This window comes from Plectropomus leopardus, chromosome 15 (genome assembly GCF_008729295.1).
Source record: "Plectropomus leopardus isolate mb chromosome 15, YSFRI_Pleo_2.0, whole genome shotgun sequence".
Taxonomy (NCBI): Eukaryota; Metazoa; Chordata; class Actinopteri; order Perciformes; family Serranidae; genus Plectropomus; species Plectropomus leopardus.
This window is the reverse complement of record NC_056477.1, coordinates 9,020,571-9,044,802: the sequence shown is the minus strand read 5'-3', so window position 1 is coordinate 9,044,802 and position 24,232 is coordinate 9,020,571. Positions and strand designations below refer to the sequence as shown.

The following is a 24,232-nucleotide window of genomic DNA, read 5'->3' as shown; positions in this document are numbered from 1 at the left end:
TTATCCACCCTAACACTTTCAGTTGGCAGGAGTTTCTCGCTTTGACAGACAAATGTCTTCAGGCAAACCTGACATTAGCATTAGCATCTGCTCCTCTATTATATAAGTATATTTTCAGTTAGACAGTGCCGTTGTTTCTTAAGTAGCAATGATGTGTGGATGATGAAGAAACCTCCGCTGACACCGACTTGGTTGCATAAAAATCAATTTATTACAACAAAGTTCAGCATCCACCAGGCACCATGGTCTGCCGGGGAGAGGATTCAGGACCAATGCGAATCTCTCTCTCCTACAGCTCATGCATGTCTCTTATATAGGTACAAGCATCTACACATTCATCAGTAAACAACTCCTCACCTACTGTACTCAATCACAAAAAAAACCCAAGGGGCCACAGTCCATGTAATTTAAGCCTGGTATCAATATTCTACTCATCTGGCTCCGAGACGTAATCGTCCCTAGACCTCTGACCTCAAGATAAGACCCATACAAACAAAGCATAATACACCTCAACAGTAAAAAAAAAATTATTTATCTTTACCTTTTGTATGTGACCTGTCACAATCTCCATGATACTGGCGTTGACAGCATATTTCGGCATTTCTCATTCAGCAGCCAGCTCCTTCTGAACACCAGCTGGCAGCCTCCTTATTGTTTCTCCAAAGCACTGTGATCTGCACAGCCATATCTGCTCCTCCATCAGTGCAATCAGAGGAGAAACAACAACAAACACTGGCTTTGTGTCTTCTTCATCACCAACAAAACTGTCAAATCCAGTCAAGAAAAGATATTTTCCTCTGCGTCCTCTTGTTGTTTTTCCATTGCTGTTTTTGACTCTGCTACTGAATTACCTTACCTTACTGCTGTGTTTACCCTGCTGATGCTAAAGTTTTGCTGTGCGAGCTGCCATCAATGTTTTTAAATCAGCGGGCTGCATGTACGTCACCAACTATAAGGCAGTCTCTGATTGGCTGCCGACGTTTTCAGCTACAGTGGGGATCCCTGATTGGTGGATGCATCCATGACATCATCAGGATGGTCCTACCAGGCAATTTATTTCCTGCATTCTAGTAAAAATTTCATGCACCAATTTGTGTCTTTTCTGCATCAATTTATGGTATAAATGTCTTTATTTTGATAATAAAATTATTCTGACCTTTTATGTTTTTATTATGACAACAAAGAAAAAAAATACAGCTTTAGTTACAACAGATAAGGGTTTTACATACAAAACTTATGAACATATATTACATGACACTGTCAAACAGGGGGCTTTTGGTTTTTTTTGCATTGTGAATGATTCTTTATGTAGTTTGATCCGACCACCAACCAAACGCATCTGTATTAACAGCTATGTACTTTTATTTAACTACTATTTGCTATGCAGTGGTACTTTTACTGAAGTAAAAGTTCTGAATGTGTCTTCTATCCCTGTTTGCATGGTGAGAAAATATTTTTTCCGCTATTGATAGTGACTTTTTAAATTGTGTACATTATTTTGATATGCATGGCTTTTTGTAGAGGCCGTTAATAATTTTGTAAACATAGAGAGAAAGGACAGCTCTTAAGCAGGGCAAAAACTCAGCGTAATTGTTTTTTAACTCTCAGTGGAATCATCATGCAATGATTTGATTATGCAAAAAACAAAATCAAGCACATTGCAGTTAAAGTCAAACTAATTAACTTGTTAGAGTGAAAAAATTAAATTAATTAAACATCAATTTTTATGTGGTTTTGTACAAATTTCCCAGTCATAAAATATATTTTTCGCCCTTGTGTTAATTGCTGTAATATTTTTTTATTTAAAAATAAAAAACATTTGCAGATCACATTTCGTTATGTGCTAGAATAAACACAATAGAAGAGGCTAATTGCAGCAGAAACACAGTGTATTTTGTGTTAACGTTTTAGTGAAGCTTGTGTGTCCAGCATCATTTTTGTGTTTGTTTTGCATATTTCTCCTGGTCAGTGCTCTTTAGTGGCACACAATTCTGTTCCTTTCTTGTATTTTTTGTTGATCATTTATCTGTTTTCATTCTCGTAGATGGTGTTTTGCACTGGTTTATTTCCATTCTGATAACTAAGTTATATCAATGGTGAATACATAACTGATGACTAGTACAGCACTCTGTTTTAGTCTACAGCATGTTAGTGTAAGTGACCTACAGTGAAGTTTTTTCTTTCACCACAAGAGGGCAGATGGCACCTTAATGAGTGGACTAGCAGTTAGACTAAATCGTTCTGTCTTCCCAGAGTTACTGAAGCTCTCACTACACCCTCACACACTAATTGTGCCCTTTGGCGAAAGGCCTAGATAAGCACAATACTGAATGACACTCAAGGATATCTGAGCACATTTTCAGTGTTTATTTCTTTCAAGTCATCCACATAATAAATAGAGACAATTCAAACCAATTACACCAGACTGAGAGGGCGTGAAACAGCTCGACTTGGTTGGGTTGAAATGAAGCAGGCACTTAAAAAAAAGATTAGTGTGTATTATTTAGCAGGACTACAGTGAGACATGTTTAAATAAAACCATTTGGCAGCTGCCTGCTGCTGGGTTGGCAACACATGTACACGGAATAAGATCAGGAAACATCTAAAGGCATATAAAAAATAAATCTGCTGCACACAGCTCTATTCTGCAAACACACAACACACAGAGCGGCCGTAGATAGAAACTAAAAACAATCTGAGGAATCATTGAAATGTTAACATGCAACAGAAATGTCTGAGCTTGAAGGTTGTCGTTTTTTTTTTCCTGTTAAACCATGATCCAAATGTTTGCATGGTGTTCGTACAGTATACTCATCTTTATTAACATGTGTTATTACCTTGTCCATCAGGACATGAAGCTTATCTATAACTGACAGAGAGCCCTATTGTTGAGGTTTTTATTACTATGAATTACAAAATGCATACAGGCGTTCTCCTTGTACTTCTTGTTTGCTTCCCATGTCATCCAGTGTCACAAACGTAAGTCCATAAAGTTTGGTATGCTGAAATGGAGTTAACAAAGAGGCTGGTTCAGTCTGTAAAGTGATGCATGTACTGCCAAAGTGTTGACATTTTTGTTTTTCTTTTGCACTCCTGCAAAGTACTCTACCATTAACTGTAAAAACTATTCACTGTAGATTTATATGTGAGCTACTTTAGCTTGTTGTCAATTACAAACAGATAAAATCTCATCAAGAACACCTTTATATGACTGAACAACTTAACTCCAACATACTTAAAAATCAAGAGAATTTTAGGCCAAAGGTTTGGCAACTGTTAACAAAATCTGATTGAATTTGGCTACAATATATTTGGTCTTCAACTATCATACACACTGGGCCATAATATAAAAATATTTTCTTTTTTGGATGTTGTCCCAGACCTGTCTAGGATCTTTCAATTATAATTTGCATTTGATATGATTTCAGACTAGGTTTGACCCAAATCCTTCATGCGGGCCAACAATAGACAAATCCAGGGTTACAGCTGTGAGTGTATGAACGGAGCACAGTTTAAACGAGAAGGGAGGTGATGAAAAGTCAGTCCTCAGCTTGAACACATCTTTTAGACAAGAGGAAATAGTTTGCAATCTTGAAAGCTCCCTTATTTATATTGGCACAAAGTGGTTTACAAAAATCCTCCGTCGCATCATCGTGCCTGTACAGGTAAAATAAAGCTCTGTAATTGAATTCTAATCAGCACAAGTTAACAAAAATTTATAGTTTGACAACATCAACTTTTAGTAAATAAATACATCATTGTAAATGCGACAGCAGGCAGGCGGAGGGGGTGTGGGTGAAGACTGGGTCGTCTTTGGCACGCGAGTGCAGTTCAGTGGCAACCCAACTTGTTTCTTTAGCACACTGACGGCATTGACGGAGGAGCTCAGAACGTGAGTCTGTGACGTTGTATTGTGTCATCCGCCAACAGCTTTGGTTTGAAAACCAACGCCTGCCCTTTTTAACACCTGTTGAGCACTGTTCCTCTTTTAATCTCTGTCAACATCCAACCAGATAAACAAGTGTTAATATCCAGCTCAGACCTCGCTCACTGGCAGGTCAGCGTCATCCAGGTCCAGGGGTGGTTCAGGCATGTGGGGCTCAAAGCTGCTCCGCCGTCGCCACGGTGACTCCTCAGACTTACTGATGGTGGTCACAGGTGGTTCACAGCTCACTTTGCCAGACGCGTCTCCTGCAGGGACAGGCGTGCTGGCGTGTGGTTGTGGCTGGGCCGGGGCAGCAGGCTCATGAAGTGCTCGCTGTCCCACGCCAGGCTGCGAGCGTGTGCCGCACGTGACAGCAGCCCCCCACTCTGGGTAGCATGGTGGCATGGCAGATATGGGCGAGCGAGGGACGGGGGGACCCGAGTGGCTGCGGTAGAAAGTGGAGCGGCCGCCGTGTTCCTGCAGCAGAAACAGCGGGAGGACACAGACACAGCAAGAAGACAAGAGTGGCTGTTAGTAAGCAAAGTGAAATCCTGGTGTGTGGGGTTTATTTGACAGCAAAAGTGAGTTACAGACTTGGAATTAGCACCAGCAGGTGGAGCTTGATGCAGATTTAGCAGAGTTGGTACTGAAGGGTTGAAGGTGCCGAAGAATGTAGCATTGCTAAAGAGTGGAGATGGTGGTAGTAGCAGAAGTAGTAGCAGTAGTAGTAGAGGAAGTAGTAGAGGTAACGGGAGAGGTGGTAGTAGTGTCAGCAGGTTTTAGTTTTGGTAGTCTCGACAGGTTGAAGTGGAGGAGCAGAGTGCCTTAGGAAGCAGTGGTTGGTTGTTGCTCATTATTTCACAGCTTTTCATTGTCAGATTTCAATCTCTGAAACACAAAACAGAGGCATGGGAGGAAAGAAAAAAGCACAGCAGAGGTAGTGAAAGAAAAGGGGTGGCTACTGAGCAGATGGTGAAATGTTGGTTTGAGAAACACCCCAAATATAAAGCATTAAGACATCAATACAATATCAGTGTGAACTTTAAGATCCTGCATTTTGACACAGTTTCTCCCTAAGCAGCACCGTGATACCTGGCTGCAACTTTGCAGGCTTTTAGGAATTCTGATCTGTAAATCCACAAAGTATCCCTTAAGCATCCCACGATTTAATAATCAGTTTCCTAGCACAACATCCTACTGAGAACCACACGTATTAAGAGATGCTTTGTGCTGAATCCAAAGGTCCAAAACCAAGCTCATGCTGAATTTTAGGGGCCGTTGAACAGAGATTAAATAATAAACCACACTGAACATGTCTCATTAGTCCATTGTTCACTTGAATAGTTCTTATTAACCAAAATATTCACATGTAAATTAGGGATGTTCCAATCAAGGTTTTTGCCCCTAATTCTGATCTTTGTCATTTAATACTGAGTATCTGCTGATACCGAGTCCTGATCTGACACTTATATTTTCCTAGAAAACACAGCTTCACAGTGCACACATAAAAACATTAAAGTTATTAAAATAAAGCCACTATATATTCTTGACAACTAAATGGCTCTGCAATGCATTAAGAAAAAATGCCCACATGCAAGCCTTAATGTTTTTCTGTTTTGTTTCTTAATAACAAGAAATAAAATAAGAAACAATCTAAATTTTCTTTGACCTTTCACTGAACGCCTCCCTCTAAGTGACTATTCTCAGTGTTTGCTGCTTCAGCTTCAGTCTGACTCACCTTAATGAACTGTATGCTATTGAGTGTTTTTCTATTTGTCATCTTAACATCTTTTGCATAGATTATTTTAAGTTTAATAATAAGTCTCATGATTTCTGATGCACTTGCGGGGGCGTGATGGGTGAGGTTGTTGCAAGCTCTGCATCGCTGTCTGTCTGTCCTCCGAGCAGGGCAGTGAAACACCATGCGGCATAGATGAAAGCAAAACCAGTGACTCTCACACTGAAATGGAGTGCACATAAATTAAGTAAATAACATAAACAAACAGTCTTTGTTTAATTTTAACTTTGTTTTGCTGTGGTTTATGGTGTGTGGTTGTCATAGGCGGGGCTCAGCCTCTGCTCTTACACACACACACGGAGTGGGAACAGACAGCAGAGAGTTGGAGAGTTGACGACAGCTACACTCGTTGCATTGCTGTGCGTAAGAGATTCATTAGTAAGAACACCTGTGTGACAGCTGACGTAAAAAAAAAGGTTTGGATTGAGCTCTATATAGTTCAATACAGTCAATACAGATCAGTTAACCCTTTGAAACCTGAGCAAATTGGCTGGATTTCTTTTAAAACATGGGGAGAAGGCAATGAGCAACGAAAGAAGAAATTATCCAAAAACTAAACAAAAAAACCCCCTGAAAATTACCTGAAAGAGAGTAAAAAAATAAACTAACAAGAAAACAACCCACAAAAAGTGTTTGAAAAATTAAAAATAATTATCTAATACAATAACAAATATGTAATTATGATCATTATAGTTTGACATTTTCCCCTAGCTTTATTAATCTTCTAATTTCTTGAAAGTTGTAGAACATTTATGCCAAGTTGCTCATTGCTATTTTTCTCATGTTTTTGAAAGAAATCGCTCCAATTTGCTGAGCGTTCAAAGGTTTAAATACTTATGAAAGGCGTCTGAAAGCAGCTCAAGAAAAGTGATGTTGCTTCAGGTTTCAAAGGGTTCAAAACTGCCTTGATCGACCCTGATACTGATCTCTGAGATTGGATAGGGACATCCCCAATGAAAATAATATATACACATCACCATGAAAACCAAAAGATTGTGACTCTGGACGTGTGGATTCAGCATTGGTGAGTCCTCATTTAAAGCTGTTAAAAAAACATTTAACACACAAAAGGTATAGGAAGTCAACAGCACTGACACAAGTATCTTATTAACGTGTGTATGAGAAAGAGAAATAAACATACAGGCAGCGAACAGGAGGGAGGAGGAGAGACAAGCAGGATGTCACACATCTAAGACAGGTACACAGCTGCAGCAGACTGCAGAGATAACAGAGCATGAAGGGAAGAGAAACAGAAGGTGTGAAAGACACAGGTACCCAGTAATAAAGACAGAGATAGAAACAGGCTTTAGGTATTCATAGCTAAGCTGGTCAGGTAGGTCATGCTGTGAGTGTATGTTTATGCATGATTGTACATGAAATCTTGTATATTTATCTTTTCTGACACTGAAGCATCATCACTAATGGTGATGACAGGTGAAAGCTGTGCAAGTGAAGCTATAAAGGAGAGAAGGAGGCAGTGACTGCAGTTCTTTCCGATGGTAAGATGGTCATATTCCAGCTGTTTAGAGTCATTCTGCACTTGTGCAAAAATATTACTTTTAAGCTTTTAAGGAGTCGAGGTGTTCTTGATTTCAGTTGCCATGCTCGACAGTCACCGCATGCGAGAGAAGCTAAATCAAGCACACCTCAAATCTTAAAATTCCTCAACACATTTTCTTTTCAAAACTAGAACTGTCTGAGCGCACTGAATGAAATGAGCTCAAACTTTGAGCTGAGCTTAAAGTGACAGTGCGGCAAAGAGGAAAGGAAAGCAAAGGAGGAGGAGAAGTGGATGAGAGAAGCAGCGAGGACGAGGGCGTGAAGGGAGGAGCGCTTGTTGGGTTATCACAGCCATACTTAGGATGTGGTTGGTTCTTAGAAAAAAAAAAAGGAGCATCAGATGTGCAGTCAGATCTGATCTGCTCTCATCAGGTCTACAACCACAGAGGGCCAGCCAGTGAGTGGAAAACAGTATTAAAAAAGGTGAACTTATAGTTTAAAGGGGGGGGGATTTAGACGAGCTGACATACGTGCTGCTGCACTCCCCGATTCGAGACGTATACCTCTGTATACAGGGGTTCGACAGCCGTCTGGCCTGCCGCATCTGCAACAACACAGTGCAAAGCAGTATTAGAGCAGATGGGCTGTCTGCCCACAGGGAGGAGAGGAGGAGAGAATGTGACAAAGAAAGAAAGGAGAAAAAGGAGACAGAGAAGAGGCACAGGAGAGGAGAAGGGGGTGAGAGAAAAACAAGCAAGAGAGAGAGAAAGACTCAGAAGGGAAGAAAGAGGGGACTGTAGAGAAACAGACAGCGCAGAGGTGTTGAGAATAATTTCAGTCTAACCAGAAGGGACCAACTGCGTCAGAGGACACGGTCTCCTCTGCAGTCAGGACTAAGGAACTGGCTGATTTCTCTCTCCTCACCTACGAGTCTGGCTGCCTGTCTCTTTGCATGCAGGCTGCTGATTGAGCTTATTTAACAGATTTGGTGGTCTGTGTGAGTGCACCAGTCCGGCATCATTTTGGTGGTGATGACGTATTGGTTATCTTACAAACTGATGACCTACTTTAGTTTAAAATCGGTATAAAGGCACCTGATGGCCTGGGGGTTAAGGCGCCAAACATGGGCTGTCCCCAGTTTGCATCCAGCTGGGGACCTTTGTCTCTCTCTCTCCCCTAAATTCCTGTTATCTGTCAATTCTCTAATAAAAGACACAAAATGGTCAAAAAAGAACAAAAGCCTTCTTTGCTGTTGGGTGGTGACAAGGAGGGATGAGTAAAATGTAGAACAGGCCAAGGTAAATACCACAAAAATAGATTATAAAGTTATTTTATAATCCACTTTCTTTGCAAAATGATGATTTTTCCTTGTGGCCTGGTAACAAATGTTGCCCTGTGCAAGTCCTGTGTGGGGAATTAGGAACTGCTGGTGTCCTGGTGGACTAAAGAGCAGAATTTAGCTTCACCAATCTTGTTTTTGGATTATACAATTACAACTAGAACAGCTGGACTCAGTATATTTCAAACAAAATGAATAGTTCATAGGGAAAGCTCATCTGAAACATACTGCAAAACTGCTGTTTCTGCTACACTGCATCTGTTTAAGATGAAGTCAAAAAAGGTTTTCTCTGCATTCTTTGTATCTTGCTGCTGTATGAAATCTTGTGAGAGCAAGAAACTGACACAAATCAAGAAATGACATGAGTGAAACAACAGAGACAGGTCTTATGAAGAAACTTGACTGGACTCCTCATACTACCAGATGTCACTCAGTAAGTCCGTCTCTAGTTCTGCACATGCAAGTCAAAGATAAGTCATTTTCTTTGTCCACAGGGGCATCTGAGGTCTCTAAATGTATGACTCCAATCAGATATAAGTCTTCTTATAATGACTTGAATCCATATTTTGTTGTAGTGTAGTGCAAGATACATACTGTAGCAGCAGACCTTCCAGGCCCCCGCTGGGCCACAATGGCCCCTGAGACAGCCTTGATCCAGCTGTGCATCTCCTCTGGGCTGTCCGCCTAGTAAAGCCACAAACAGAAAGGACAGTGAGGAACAGAAGAGGACAGTTAGACAGTACAGACCAAATGTAGACAAAAAAGACAGTCAAGAGAGCAACCACAGTGTTTGTCAACATTGTACACATTGTATGACTGACTGTACATTCCTTTTACCACAAAAAATGTCCTACCTGTATGTAAAACGTCCTTGATGTGGTGACAACTTCAAACAGATTATCTCTCATCATAATGTCACTGAAACCAAAGTGGAAAAGTCAGATCATAATAATCTCATCTATATCTTGATCTAAATCAGGAAAGGTAAACACCATCCCCCTGGACAAAAGACATTTTTTGTACAATGGGAAAATGCTGGGACATGTTAAATACCTCTGTTTGCACTCCTGGACTTTGTGAACTTCCTTCAGTGGGATCATTCTCAGAGGCTCTTTCTCCTAAAGGCAAGAAAATACCATATAATAATTAAAGAAGTAAAGATGTCATTGAAATATACAGGATAAACTGCATGTGTATTACAAATGCTTGTCTAGAAACAAGGACATCTTGCTGAGTTCTCCGTTTCACAGGGACAGAAGATAGTGAACTTTCCTAAAAGTAGCAAACTGCAACTAAAAACCCTGATAGTTGTAACTTTCTTGACCTGGCCATTTGATACAGCAGACAGAGAGTCTGTGTCCTTGGGGTCTGTTGATAGCCAAATACACAGATAGAGCTGTCAAATAAGGGCAGAACCGGACAAGGACAGGTTATGGGACGTGAAGTATTATCCTGAGGACAGTCTGTGTGTGTTTTTGTAAGAACGAGTGTTTAGGAGGGGGGGGGGGGGGGGGGGCAAGGCATGATAGGACATGCGAAGTGTAAGCACTGAATTCCACAGACTGCAGATAAAGCATGTTGGAACTCGGGACTCTGTTTCTGCTGATCCTCTGCCTCAGTCTGTGGGAGTACATTCAATTCACAATAAAAAACATTCCTTAAAGGCTTCACATAACTGAAAGTCAATTACCAAATCTGACTTGAAGTAACTCATTGAGTTTTCCTCCAGTAGGAAATAGCGCCGTTTCCAGTTCCTCATCTGGGGGAAAAAAAGGCAAAAAGTGTTCAGAACTTTTGTAGAATTTCCAGGCAAAATAAGACATTTGCCAAATTGCTACAATATTCAAAGCAGTTTTAATTAAATAATTCCTACACAATTTTTTAATTTTTTTTATCACCAATTGTTTATATTATTTTATATTATTATTTTATTCTATCCCTGTTTGTTTTTGTTTACTTTTTCTTTTTTTAAAATTTAATTTATTTATTTTTATATATAGTCTTTATTTATAGAGGGATATATAGGGATATATATCTTTTCTGAATATGGTCTTGACATGTGATGGGACATCAACAAATTATTATATTATTATTATTATTATTATTATTATTATTATTATTATTATTATAACAACAGTGGTTGAATAGGGACAGTGGAAATAAAAGATTATGTAATATCATTGTGACACAGTGTATCCTGAATATAAATGTGTACCTCTCCCTCTTTTATTATTTTGTGCTGTTTTAGATTCTGTACATATGTGTACCTGTATGGATGTAGATGTTTGTCAGAGTTGATTTTAATGTATCATTTTACTTTTTGTTAAAAAGACAATAAATACAGTTTTAAAAAAAATCCTACCCATTTCACAGTGTCTATATATAGAGGGTGGTTGTACATTATCCTGAACACATATAAATTACAGAAATTGTACACACTAGCATTTTCTGAGGCAACTCTTTGTCACAATCATGCTGAAATCACATCATCTGACATTCCACAAGTCACAAGACTTTACATTCCCCATCACATGAAGGTGCTATTTGTGGATGTCAGTTTGATTGCAATAGTGTCATTAATCATAAATGGTGTTGCGTCACTATGGTAAAGCTTGCTGACTGTAATGCATTTCAGAAAAGTATGTTGCTGCACTGTAAGTAGCCAGAAATTTGAAAGAGACAAAATTATGATTGAACTTTCTGAACAGTAGCAAAAGGCAAACTCAACTAGAACCAAATCAACACAACAGAGGGGCAGGTACCCACCACAGCTCCCTGCTTCACGCAGTAGCCTGACTTGATGACGGTGTGCTCCTGAGTCGGCCTGCCCAGGAAGTACGGCAGCTGGCTGTGGGACCGGTGCATTGCCTCACGCTCCGCTCTGTCTGCACCATCACCGCCGTCATGCTTGAGGGGAAAGGGCACCGGAAATATTGTCAGTGCAAGTTTCAAAAACATTTCAAAAAACAGACTAATTTATGTTGTGGATTCAACTACCTCAAAATACATCAGCCACAATCCATGTTAGACTTCTGAGTAAAAGGTAAAGTAATTAGGGAAATTATTAATTGGTTCATTACTGCACATAAAAAAACAGTACATTAGTGACACAAAGGAGATTTTTCCTCAGATGTTAAAATGAACACATACCGCTTACAGTTAAAGTTTCTACAGCTGTAATTTAAGTTCTTTTTCAGGATCGATTAGAGTGTCAGCAATTTGTACTATTATTTACTTGATTATGAGGTGATAATGAAAAAAAATGCCCATTATAATATCTCAGAGCCCAAGGTGATGTCTTCAAACTGCTTGATTTGTTTAACCAACAGTCCAAAATCCCAACAAAATTTACTTACATATGAAATAAAACAGAAGAGTAGCAAGAGTAGCACATTTGTAAACCTGGATCAAACAAATCTGGGGCACTTTTGCTTGATGAATGACCAATCCATTATCTAAAAGTTGCCAAATGGATCAAATATCTCTGCTCTAATAGTTTTACGACAATATAAAGACGGACTATATTATAGCTTGTAGAGCTGCACATTATTTGATTGGCTGTCAAATATTAAAATAATTTGATAATCTACTAATCAGTTTGAGTATTTTTTTTAATTTAAAATAAAAGTCAAAATTCTCTGATTGCAGCTTCTTTAATGTAAACTGAGTATCTTTGGGTCATGGAAAAAAAAAATCAAGATATTCGAGGACATTATCTAAGGCTTTGGGAAACACTGAATGACATTTTTCACCAGTTTATGTCATTTTATAGATCAAGCAACTAATCAATTAATCAAGAAAATAACTGACAGATTAATACACAATGAAAATAACTGTTTGTTGCAGCCTTAACAGTTTGTCACTGTTGTGTTTCCCTGCAGGCATCAAAATCTTTGAATACATTTTTAAACATGCAATGACAGTATATGGTGCACTACGTGTGTGTCAATGTTTACCTGTGTCTGAGTGACAATGGGAACTCCTCCTATGATTTCTGTCTTATAGGAGACTTGTTTTTTGGGCCCTACGACATCTGGCAAAGCCTTTTGGTTCTCTGCATTCTGCTGCCCATCAGGCAACTTTGGCACCTTAGAAAAACACACACATCAGACTCCAGAATTTTGAGGACAATTTTTAATTAAACACACCAATTCTGAACAGAGAGATAAAATAAAATGAGGAATTCAGCTGTCCTTTTTCAATAGTTAAAATACAGTATGTAACCTCTATGTATGCAAAAGTTGACAAGTCTTAAACACGTTTAATTTCCATTTCCTTTCTGAATGGTTGTGGCTTCACAGAGAACAATGGAAACAGCCCTTTATCCCAGCACTTAATACAACAATACAGCATCCTGTTAGTCATGCTCTGACTCACTCCTATCTAGTTTCTTGACAGTCCACTCACTCATTTCGAAGAAGAGGAAGAAATAAAAGTTTCTCCAAGTGATAAAAAATGAGCCAAAGAGAACAAATCGGTGCAGCTGACTCAGAGATGGACTGCGTGTGGTGTGTTTATCTGCACGTGCTGTGTGTTTGTGTTTGACTTACAGTGATCTTGGTGGCTTTATTGAGCGCGTTGACCCAGTCCACTAGATCCTGCTGATCGTTGGCCTGCAGGAAGAACTTCCTCATCCCAGCATTGATGACTAATGAATTATAAAAAAAAAAGCAGTGGGAACAATGAAAAGGGTGAAAGTATATTCATACAGCCAGACTACATTCTCGACACTACATCAATAGTTTCATTCTGAGTCTAATATGAATCACATGCAAATATGGACTACAAGTACAAAGCAGTACTATGAAGTGCGTGCTAACTGTGCTTTTGGCCTTTCTTGTACAGAAAATATGATGAAGTGTCAGTAGAAGAGATCCACAGACTTCTCTGGAAGTGTAAAACAAGTGAGCCAAGAGACTCTCCCACACACTACCAGCAGCATTCCCTCCCCATGTGGATGATGACCCAGCTGTCTCAGTCTGCCGCCATCTACCCACATCTAACCATGACAGAGAAAAAAAAAAGCTCACAGCTACCAACCACCAAATATTCACACCCATGTGAACATGAGCGTACCCCATTTTCAATCACAAAGAAATTTTTGGGTCAAATGCTGATTAGCTATGGATCAGGATTTAGGAGCTGAAAGAACTCAAGTCTCATTCTCTCACTCTCACTCTCTCTCTCTCTCTCTGCCATAAATCCTTCGATTCTGCTGCTCAAACCATCCTTGTGTCTCCTCCATTTCCTTTCGACACCATGGGAATGAATTACATTAAAGCTGGACTGGTAAATCTGGCGGGGGCGAGCTGTAAAAGGCACTGGGAGCTCAAACTCTGTGGCACAATGAGGATCATTCTTCCTCGCTCTGTGTGTTTGGTCCAGCTCTTAGACAGATGCAAGACCTCTCCCTTTCTTTTTTCCACTTCCCTGTAAATAAATCTGTCTGTCTGGTCTCATTTAACCTTCAAATGTGTCCATTGTGTTTTAGGGGGGGGTAAGATCCTCAGTAGTGGCTAAAGGGTAGTAGTCTTCTGGGCACTGGGAGGACAAATCTGGGAGGAGAGGTATCAGATCTGACTCATAGTTACACATTATAAAACAATTTGTGCTGCTGAGAAATGCAACCAAGCACCAAAGTTCACAGGCTACACCACTTTCAATCTCTTTCACCACACACACAAGCCACAGACCCATATCAATCAATCACAGACTGCAATAAAGTCTCTACTGTAAAAAAAAAGATCTCTTAGTGTGACATCTATAACCTAACTTTTCAGAATATTTCTTCGCCCTATGTTTCGTCCGAAGTTGCTAGATGCAGGAAGAGGGGGAGCAGCAGGATTCGTAGATATTAGCAAAACATGTGGCGCACAAACGGCAGTTTAAAAATAACCTCATACATCCCCGAATCAGGTTCCGATTAGGATGCCGACATCCTGTCGAAACCTCAACAAGGCAACTGGTGTGCACACACAGCCTGAAACACACACACACACACAGTCACAGTAGTCCACACACTAGTATTTCCTGCTATTGAAGCGGATGGAAGAGGAGGAGAAGGGCTAGTAAACAATAACAGGGAATGGAGGTTTACTGCTAAATAACCTGATGATGGTTCATATTTATGCAACAGTTTTCCTGCCTGTCTTGACCACACGAGGTGAGAAGACAAGGACAAATGTAAAGATAAAACAATACCTTTGTTGCATACTAATAAGATCACGGGTTCAATGCATTAAAAAGGGTTATAAGCTGCCAGTCTGTTTCATCAGAATAGGTAGCTTCAGAAACATCCTCTCACCACACCTTTCTGATGTCTTAAAGGGGAACACAACTTATGATGTCATCGAGTATAAAAGCCTGGAGCTGCTTCATAGACAATAAATGGGAGACTGATTTTGTGGACCCACAGAATGTTTAATATCCTTAAATGAGCTTTAATTTATTATAGTGTTTTCAGTTGTGAAATGGAAAATGTACCCATATACTCAGAACATCCCCCTCGATGCTCTCAGTGTCATCAACAACATCTTTCTCCATTCAATGTCGAGGAAGCAGCTCTATATACTCTATGACATCAGGTTTGAGTTTAACTTTAGTTTTGGATTTGGGAGAGAGTTGTTCATGTTTACTAACACTTCACTGTCTTATAACATAGAAATAATAAGGAATTTTGAAAAAAGGGCATAGTTTCCCTTTAATTAAGGGGAATGTCTCTCATCATTTCCAAAACTAGCATTTCCAAAATAGCTCTTTTCAAGAAAAAACTGACTCTAAGGTTCAGTATTTCAGTAAGTGTATCATTATTAGTTGACGATAATGTTCCTTTAAAGGTAGTAATGCATCAGTATAACAGAAAAAGGTGTAAACAATTAAGATTTTTTTAAAATTTGTTTTGTGGGGTGGGGAACGCATTTATGCTTCTCTGCAGTGCAATATGACGACAACTGTAAAAACAGGACTGCTGGGAGAAATATCCTTTACATGAGCCTTTTAGAACATGATTCAAGAAAATTTTATCTGGTGCCTACACAACCACCCCAATGATCAGGGTGATAAAATCTGAAAAGGCATAAACAATTCTAAAACAGTTCAACCCAACTGACAAAAAACTCAGATCATCAACTGCTGTGGCCTCCTGCATGTTTGTGTGTTTGCTAAACAGACAATGTTGAGCGAGACTGCCTGGTCAATGGTGGAGAAAGTTATGTGGAGAGCAGTGCTTGACCAAGTTTAGAGGGCAGACAAGGACAGCAAACATTCCTCCCTTAGGTTACATTAAGTGTACTCTCCGCCCAGCCAACATATGATTAATCACACAATCACTGCCAATGTTTGAAGGCTCTGCAGGCAAGTTCTACACTTAAGCGAGATGTTAGTTTATGTAACAAGTTGGGTTGCTGTTTAACGTGACAAACATGTCAATGATGTAGTCCGAGATCGTTTCGGGAAAAAATAAACTGGAGAAAGGTTTAAGATACAACTAAATTCTTTCAAAATAGGTCTATATTCTTCTACTCCTTCAGTAAACTATCAAATTATTATTGTTAATGCAAAGAAATTAAAAACAGATTGTGAAGAGTTTTTTCTTACCGAAGCAGAATTCTGCCTTAGGTCTCAGCTTGGTAGCATCGCTGACCTAAAGAAGGACAAAGCTCACAACTTTTACTAAATACTGTAAATGGATGCTGTTTATACATCATCTTATCGTGTAAGTGTCAGATAAGCTTCAGTGAAAATATTTCTTCTTACCTTAGAGATGTAGGTGAGCTTGAGGGAGCCGACACAGTCTGTACCAACCGGCAGGTTCTGTCAGAAGAACAATATGTGTAAAAATCTAAAGTTAACACTATTAAACATTTGATTACGGCAGACAATAATGTGGTGGGAGTGTGAAGTCAAGTTCTGAAGAGCAAGTCAATATTACGGAGTAAATACAGTATACTTTTAATGATCACCATGATAGTTTATTTCAGTTACTTGCTGTGCTTCTGAAACTGCGGGATCCAGATTTAACATCATTAAAATTTAAGCTTTTTCAATCTATAAAAAGAAAGAGACCTGCTGAATTATTTAAAATTTCTCCTGCACTACATGATTTATGAATACTTCATGTAACAGTGCACTTAAAAACACAGCATCTCCAAACCAGCATGATGTACAAACCAAGTGAAGAGTTACATTGCGATAACTGTGACATCGAGGGGTCATGGAGCAGAAAATCATGACTACTGTGGTCAATGCAAATATCACTGCTCACTACATGGACTCATTGAGACTAGAAGACAAAAAATAATCCCAGATTTAGAGTATAACAAGTTAATTCTAACTAATTCAGGAAAATATCTGCTGGTAGCTAAAACCCAAACACACTATTAGCCCTGACCTACTCCTGTTCCTGTAATATGGCCCTAACTGCCATCAGCTAGTATTACATAATACAAGTTCTCCCATCCTTGTATGGCTGTCTAGCGATGGAAACATTTAGCCTGTACTTAGTTTTGTGTTCATAATGAATGACGACAGTTTAGCTAAAAGTGGCCTGCAGTTACCCTGCAGTTGCATGAGAGCTGATCATCCACACAGTTAACTAACGTCAGCTGGCGTGCCCGTGAACTCTCCAGTGTCCCATCAACAAATTAAACATTAGCCTGTGCAGTTACCTGGATGATGCACTCCCGAAAATGAAGCTAAAAGCTAAGCTAACGCGGCCCTGTGTAATTACCTGTGGGTTGTCCATGAACCACACCAAGCTTCCCTGCTGCGTGTCCAGAATGAAGTAACGACGCAGGAACTTGCCACTGCTCTCGTTCTCCTCTATGTCCAAGAAGCCACAGATGCGGTTCTGTCGGTCCACGTAAGGCATCTCGTCGCCGGGACATTCCCTGGCCTGCTGGGGCCAGGAGAGGAGAGGGGGCAAGCGGGACCGGGAAGAATTCCTGAAGGACGGTGAAAAAAAGAGATGTGTGAGGTGGGAGGGAGTAAATGAAGAATTTCTGTTGTCTGTGTGGTGAGCCTCACTCGCGTGACCCGCTCCCTCTTTCTCCCTGTATCTACTGTATCTGTGGTCTCTCTACCACCTGGAGCTCACTACAGTCTGCCAGGGGATCATGTGACACAAACCAGAACCCCGCCTTTATCCTTTTATATCAGCCTCACCCACTCTCTCTCTCCTTCTTTGCGCTCTCCTCTTTTTTTCTCTTGTTACACTCACTACACACTGTCACTCTCTCTTCTCCACCCACCCCGGCTTGCTCTCTTTTCTCCCTCTTCTTTTGCAGTCTTCTCCTCTCTCACTGTCTGTGCTATCTCCTCCCAACTGCTCTCTCATCCGATTTGGCAAGCCTCTGACCAGCCCCTTTCTACCCCCTCCCTCCCTCCGCAGCTGAGCACCCACTTGGTCCAAAAAAAAAAAAAAGCGCCAGTGAGCTCAGCCATGTTCGACACAAAGAAACAACACAAACACCCTCAGGAGCTGCGTGAGGGAGAGAATGTGCAATATTTAACCTGCTCAGGTCAGACACATTACTGAGGACTACAGCTCTCTAAAAATCAACAAAAAAGTAAATGATCTGTTTAGTCTTACAAGTGCAATGTCAAACCCTGTGTGGGTGGGTGCACCATTACTGTAGGCATATTGTCGCATTAGCCTGTTTAAGCTGCTGTCTTTTTGGGCTGAGCCGAAAATATGTGATTGAGATGAGTCTTTGGAAAGCGACGATAAAGACGCTCTTTCTCCAGGACATTATGAGCACTGTGTGGGCGGATGGGGGCACAGCAGGGACAAAAGGCCTGGTTGTTGTGCATGGACTCTGAGCTGAGAGCATCGCAGTTAGCCCCTGCAACTCCCCGAGTCATCACAGGCACGAGAAAGGAGCAACGCTGTCAGAGGCGACTATCTGAACACTACACAAATAGTGATTGTTATGCGAGAGTGAGAGACGTCTCTGTTGAGTTTAGTGATCCTGTAAATGAGGTGCTGTGAGCGAGTTCATCTGCATGTGTGCTCATGTACTTCAGTGATGCAGAATAGATGTTTGAGATAATGCAAAACAGCATCCACACAAGGTGAAAAGAAAACAATGTAAACTACTTTGGCTTTTAATTCAATGACAATTGTCAACTGTTTGGCTAGTTCCAAAGATTCTTGTCAAAAAATATGTATGCCACGTATAGTAAGACAGACACTGAATTTTTGAGGTTGATACCAATAATTATATTTGACATTTTAAAAATCTGACATTTTAAAAAATCGGACACCGATATGTATAGTGTCAAACATTTTAGGAGGTATAATCAATATTTTTAATGATAAAAATGTACCAAATGACAATATGAAACATAAATGAGAATTATCACTTATAATCTGCAGCTCCTCTTGGCTTTACAGTTAGTTTCAGTCAATTATTTAGCTGTCAGTCCTGCAACTTCACTGTTCTGGTTCACTCTCACTTCTTATAGCTTTGTTTTCTTACTCAGCAGGCAGGTGTTTTCAGTGTAAAAGTGCAAAAAACCCACTGTGCACTTCCTGCTGAGCACCAAACATCAGACAGTTACAGTTAGCGACCAGCTGGTCAACATAGTGAAGCATCTAGCAGCTGAAGCGCCACGTATTTCCCTCAAGAGACCAAAAACAAAGCTGAAAGAGGGTGACTATTGAACTTACACTCTACAAGCTGCCAAAAATATGACTCTAAATGAATGCTAATGTTGATCAGTAATTGCCGGATGTGTAAATAATCAACTGTTTGCAAACAAGTTCGCCATATTAACTTGACAGGTGATGGTTTATGGTTGAAAAGTACACTTGGTAGTGCTTGCTTGTGGACAAACATTCTGACACATTTTCTAAATATTTCTTTCTGTACAGCGATTTATTATGTACTGGCTGTCAAATTAAGTTAAAAATATATATGTTTGCTTATATCGGTGGGCATACATTGTCTGGGCGATATACCTATTGAATGCTAACCCAATTCACATTAACTCAATGAATTCCTGTTACAGCAACTCATACAAAGACAATGAGAAAGAATATACATGATCACAACATTACGCAGGATTACTGATTGTAAATTACTGCAGCAAGTCTTTGACTCCTCCACATCCCTGCAATCTCTGTCTTTCTTTACTGTAATGTTTGAGTTACCTCAGCTGTTAAGGAATGAGCCCAATTTGGTTTCTGGCTGATAAACATAACTGTGTGTATTAATGTGCTGGTTTTGGCTTCTAACTCTTATCACAAAGAAATTGACAATATAATTTATCTCGCAGTATTATCTGATAAAATCTATCTACATAACAGTGTCAAACTTATACATGTATTTTAAGGCATAGAGTACTAATAGATTATTTATGATCACATTTTCCCCACTTTTTACAGACTAATTACTTGTCTAACCCATCCATTGTATTGAGGACAAACACACACAGTATTCCAGTTTCTATTTGAGTACACCAGATAACATATTTGGTTTTCTGAAGCGAGGAAATTATGTTTACGTGCTCAAACACACAACCAGGTTACTTCAAATACAGATCATTGCCAGGATACTAGTGTACATTTACAGATGAACTGTCTGTGATCACCAGTGCAAGGTTACCAAGCAGGGTCTCCTGTGTGATGCAAATAATATTGTCAATGAATTATGCTTCATACGAAGCAGCACAGACTAAGTTTAAATGTCTAACAACAAAGAAGGACTAAGGTAGTGTGACATAAGTCAAACATTCCCACGGTAAACGTACTCTTTGCATTTGCTGCAAAGCTTTGTCCACATCACATGGCAGCCAACTGGTCACACAGGACAGGTCATAAAACAACAGTAGGGACCAGCTGGATAGCCCAGTAGAGGTCAATATTATCTTTTCATGATTTAAGGGTTAGAAAGCCACACAACAGCTGGTGATAGTAACTGTGGAGCAGAAAGCTTGTGCTGCTTTAACACTTAACTATTAAATCATTAATCTAGGTGTTGAGGAGATCAAATATTAGCAGTGCACCATGAAGTAATAAAACTTTGTTACAGTATTTTTGTAGTGCTTTACTTGAGCTTTTGTATTTCTTTCAACTTTCACTTTTACTCCACTACATTTCCTAAATAAAATGTAGACTTTTACTTCACTATTTTTCCTCTAAGCATATTTATTACTTACTATAAAATAGGGAAGGAAGGTAGAAGGGGATGGACGGACAGACAAATTAAGTAATAGAAGGGAAGGAAAGACCGGTTTTTGTTCTTTAAATCCTTTAAGTTGTAACAAAAGACCTTGTTTTTCTTCTATCTTCTAGTCTGTTTTTAGCTCAGTTTTCAAGGTTGTGTATGTTACAAAGATATATTGTCAAAGTTTTCAAAATTCTGAATGCTTTCTATATTAACAGCAAACTTGTAGTGACTAAAATTGAATTTTGTTCTTTAAATCATCTTAATTGTAAAAAAAAAAAAAAATAAAAAAAAAAAGACCACCTTTTTCTTTAAGACTATTGTAGGCTCAGTTTTTAAGGTTAGGAATGTAACAAAGACATATTGTCAAAGTTCTCAAAAATTTGACCACTTTTTTTTTTTTTAATTAATAGCATAATTGTACCTTTTCTTTTAATACTTGGTATATACCAAGAATTGTCAGAAATTAATTTTATGATCATAAAATTAATTCTGACAATAAATATCAGATACTTTAAGACTGTTACATATATTATACTCTAAACAGGTGACTTTAACTTCTACCAAATTCATTTTCTGCTAAGATATCTGTACTTTTACTCAAATCTGGCTTTCAGGTACTTCATCCACCACTGAATGTTAGCGTTCACTGCAATATTCATTTTGCATTTGGTTTCACAAACATCAATGAAGGAAACATTGCATGAGAAAAACATTGGGCTACAAATGCTTGTGGATGAAAGGCAATTTAGGGGGCCGTCTACAGGTCAAAGGTGGGACAGGTCATTCCGGCTGAGCTGAAAAGAGTCATTTCTGAACAAAAAGCAGGACATAAGGCCAGCAGGTTTGACAGGCTTTGGCCTTCACATTAACTCGGTGAGGTATGGTCCTGTTCACTACAGCAATGTGCGACTGTGGGTTTTTGTACATCCAAAGAAGGACAAAATATGGAACTTCACTAGGTCAAATTAACTAGTAACAATGACTATGTCTTGAGTCACTACAACAAACCACTTAACCATCCAAATTTAACGCGAGATGACGTAGAAAATCACATTTATCTTTGAGTACAACCTCAAACAGCTAACGTTTTATTAGCTAGCTAATGTCAAACACGCTGACAACATTTGTGTTAGCAGCATCAGCCACCCTGGCCTGAAGTTAACTGGGAGACACGGCTCACTGTTAGCCTGCAACCAACTTGTAAAATGACTCACAAAACATCTAAAATTATATCATTTCACCACCTTAAAGCTCCCACTTTTACGTTATTGTTGAAGCTGCGCTTTACTAACGTTAGCTAGGTTAACGGCATCAGACGTTACGGTAAAGAAGTTTGGGCATAAACGACAGCCTAGCTAACGCTGTCGACTCGTCCCAGTCTGCCTCGTAAAATATAACAGGTAACTTTAGCTGTACTAAATAACTAATGTGCGTTTAGTGGTGTTAATAAATTTTGTTCAACGTTATGAGTGAGCTTACCCGAGTCTTCCCTTCTGTAACGGCTACACTGAACAGTCTCGGTGTTGTCGAGTGTGTCCTCTCCGCCTCAGCCCATCTCCACTGATCTGCACAGAGCCGCTGCTGCTGGAGAGAGCCGAGCAGAGATGGTATATTATGAAGATGATCACTCTGTGGTGAAAAACAAAAAATGTGATTGGGGAGACACGTCCCAATCATACTAAAAAAGTCCCTATTAATATATGCATGAAAAATATTATTTAAGTGTACGGGGTGAACTTGTGGAATCGGCTGGGTAATGAGTTGAAATAAAACATGATCGCAAATCACTAAAAAAAAATATACAAGATTGTGTTGAGGGTGTTTATATTTTGTAACACTGGGGGATATTTGGATTGTAAATAATCCTGGGGTGGATATTTATTTATTTAGTTTGATGGTAAGTAAACTGGAGATGGTTGTTTGCACACTAAATAAATTTGGGAATATATTGACATAAGAAATGAGTTTGAAGAAAAAAGTGAGAGAGGCAGGAATATATAAGTTTTACTTCTACCTACTCCTTTTCAGACACTGTACTTTTGTTTTGTTTATTTGTTCATAATATATTGTCATTTTTGATTCGTAAATGTGATTTACATTTTTGATTTGTAAATGTAATCATGAACATAAATAAACTTAACAGTTTGTTAAATTTACTTGTTTTCGGAGGCATTAGTCATCCCAAGTCTCAGCTGAGGCTGGCAATCGGACACAGCCTGACTCATTTCCTGCCACTTTGTTGTATTTGGGCCAATGCTGTGCTGGGTCTTTTTTTTTTTAAACGGGCCAGTGATGGCAGTATCGGCACTAGGCAACCAGTTTACTTGACCAGATTCAGGAGTCCTATTCATCCATTTGGGCCGGTGCTGGGCCAGGTCATTTTTGCCCAGTGACAGCAGTATCAGCAACCAGAATCGGGCCAGTTTATTTGGCCTTAATCTGGGGCTTCATTCATCCTGAGTCTTAGCCGGGTGAACGCATGTGGGCCAACTCATTTCATCCGGCATGTAGAGTTCAGGCTGGAGCATTCCCCTTTACTACCCTTAAAGAGCAATGAAGGTTTTAGAAGTGGTAGTTTTGTGCAAAAATGCACAAAATTTTCGAAGGCATGTGCAATTGTTGACAGTACAAAGTATTAAAAATTAATATCCAATGTACAGAGATGTAGTTACAAAGATTTTCCAGACAGTTCATACATGCACAGCTCATCTAGACAGATATGAAGATGTAACGTGTTGTCCCAGTGTCTATGGGAGGGAAGACAAAGACAGCCATCCATGTCCCCATCTTGACTCCACAGCCGCAATATTTGTCATTTGAACCTGATGTGTAGTCTGAATGTGTGCTTCACTCCCTCTGAATGTTGCATCATTCATTATTTTTGTTTTGCTTCAGGAGGAAAAAACACTGCAGCTAAATTTCTCTGTGTAGGCCTACACTGATGCATCATGATAAAGTTCCTCTCATCTTATCGTAGCTATCTCATATGAGGCCCAGTGCAAACAAAACAAACACTGCAATTAAGGGCAGTGTGGGGCATGCATGTGTGCAATAAAACCAATAATAGCTATTGATGTTACCATATGTCCCTTATTGATTACTATCCGCTCCATTGACGTCTGGTGTCTGGAAAAGGAGATCAGAGTGAGAGCTCTTTCACATTTATCACCTCTAGGTGCAAAGTCTGAGACGAGCTCTGGGTGTCAACAGAGCGGTGATTTAGCGACATCTACGGTTTAAAAGCTGCAGCTACATTGGTCTGTCTATTTTCCATGATGTAAAATTGACATTTTGATATTGCATAACTTTTAGGCTATTTGGTAAGCAACTGAACAAATGCTCTCTTCCTGCGAGCAAACGCACTTTATTTTTTTTTGTCCAAATAAGATCATCCTGTTAATGCTGTTGTTCCCCTGCATCTCTTTTTATTTCAAGGATTGAAATAACAAAGATTAGGCCCTACATCCAGATGTTTCAGTGAGTGTTTTGACAATTAGGCT

At 39.5% G+C, this 24,232-nt stretch overlaps 1 protein-coding gene across 8 annotated transcripts; it reads right to left on the bottom strand.

Annotated features, from left to right (window-relative positions):
* Positions 1-2,346: 2,346 nt before the first annotated feature.
* LOC121954387 (pleckstrin homology domain-containing family A member 1-like) lies at positions 2,347-22,292 on the bottom strand. 8 transcript variants are annotated; one of them, XR_006106571.1, is made up of 15 exons: positions 22,212-22,292; positions 17,291-17,504; positions 16,318-16,374; positions 16,159-16,204; positions 13,113-13,210; positions 12,519-12,650; positions 11,329-11,469; positions 10,253-10,321; positions 9,616-9,680; positions 9,417-9,480; positions 9,157-9,246; positions 7,754-7,827; positions 6,865-6,939; positions 4,520-4,813; positions 4,322-4,402 (listed from the first exon to the last, which is right to left on the bottom strand). XR_006106571.1 is itself a non-coding variant. In XM_042501857.1 (14 exons), exons 2-14 carry the CDS (start codon positions 17,429-17,431, stop codon positions 4,807-4,809), a joined length of 1,059 nt encoding a protein of 352 aa, XP_042357791.1. In that variant the 5' UTR covers positions 17,432-17,504; positions 22,212-22,292; the 3' UTR covers positions 4,310-4,806. The 8 variants fall into 8 exon arrangements, 7 of the variants coding, with proteins under 7 accessions (XP_042357786.1, XP_042357788.1, XP_042357787.1 ...); XM_042501857.1 differs by having other exon boundaries at positions 4,310-4,813; XM_042501855.1 differs by lacking the exons at positions 4,520-4,813; positions 6,865-6,939 and having other exon boundaries at positions 4,082-4,402.
* Positions 22,293-24,232: the final 1,940 nt, after the last annotated feature.

Bases quoted from the DNA above. Each gene is read 5' to 3' on its own strand.
- LOC121954387 (XM_042501852.1), bottom strand. From the start codon at position 17,431: ATGCCTTACGTGGACCGACAGAACCGCATCTGTGGCTTCTTGGACATA. The intron at 13,211-16,158 runs GTAAGAAAAAAC...ATAATTCATTAG, and splicing joins TAAGGCAGAATTCTGCTTCG to TCATCAATGCTGGGATGAGG. The intron at 10,322-11,328 runs GTGGGTACCTGC...TTTTTCCCCCAG, and splicing joins GCGTGAAGCAGGGAGCTGTG to ATGAGGAACTGGAAACGGCG.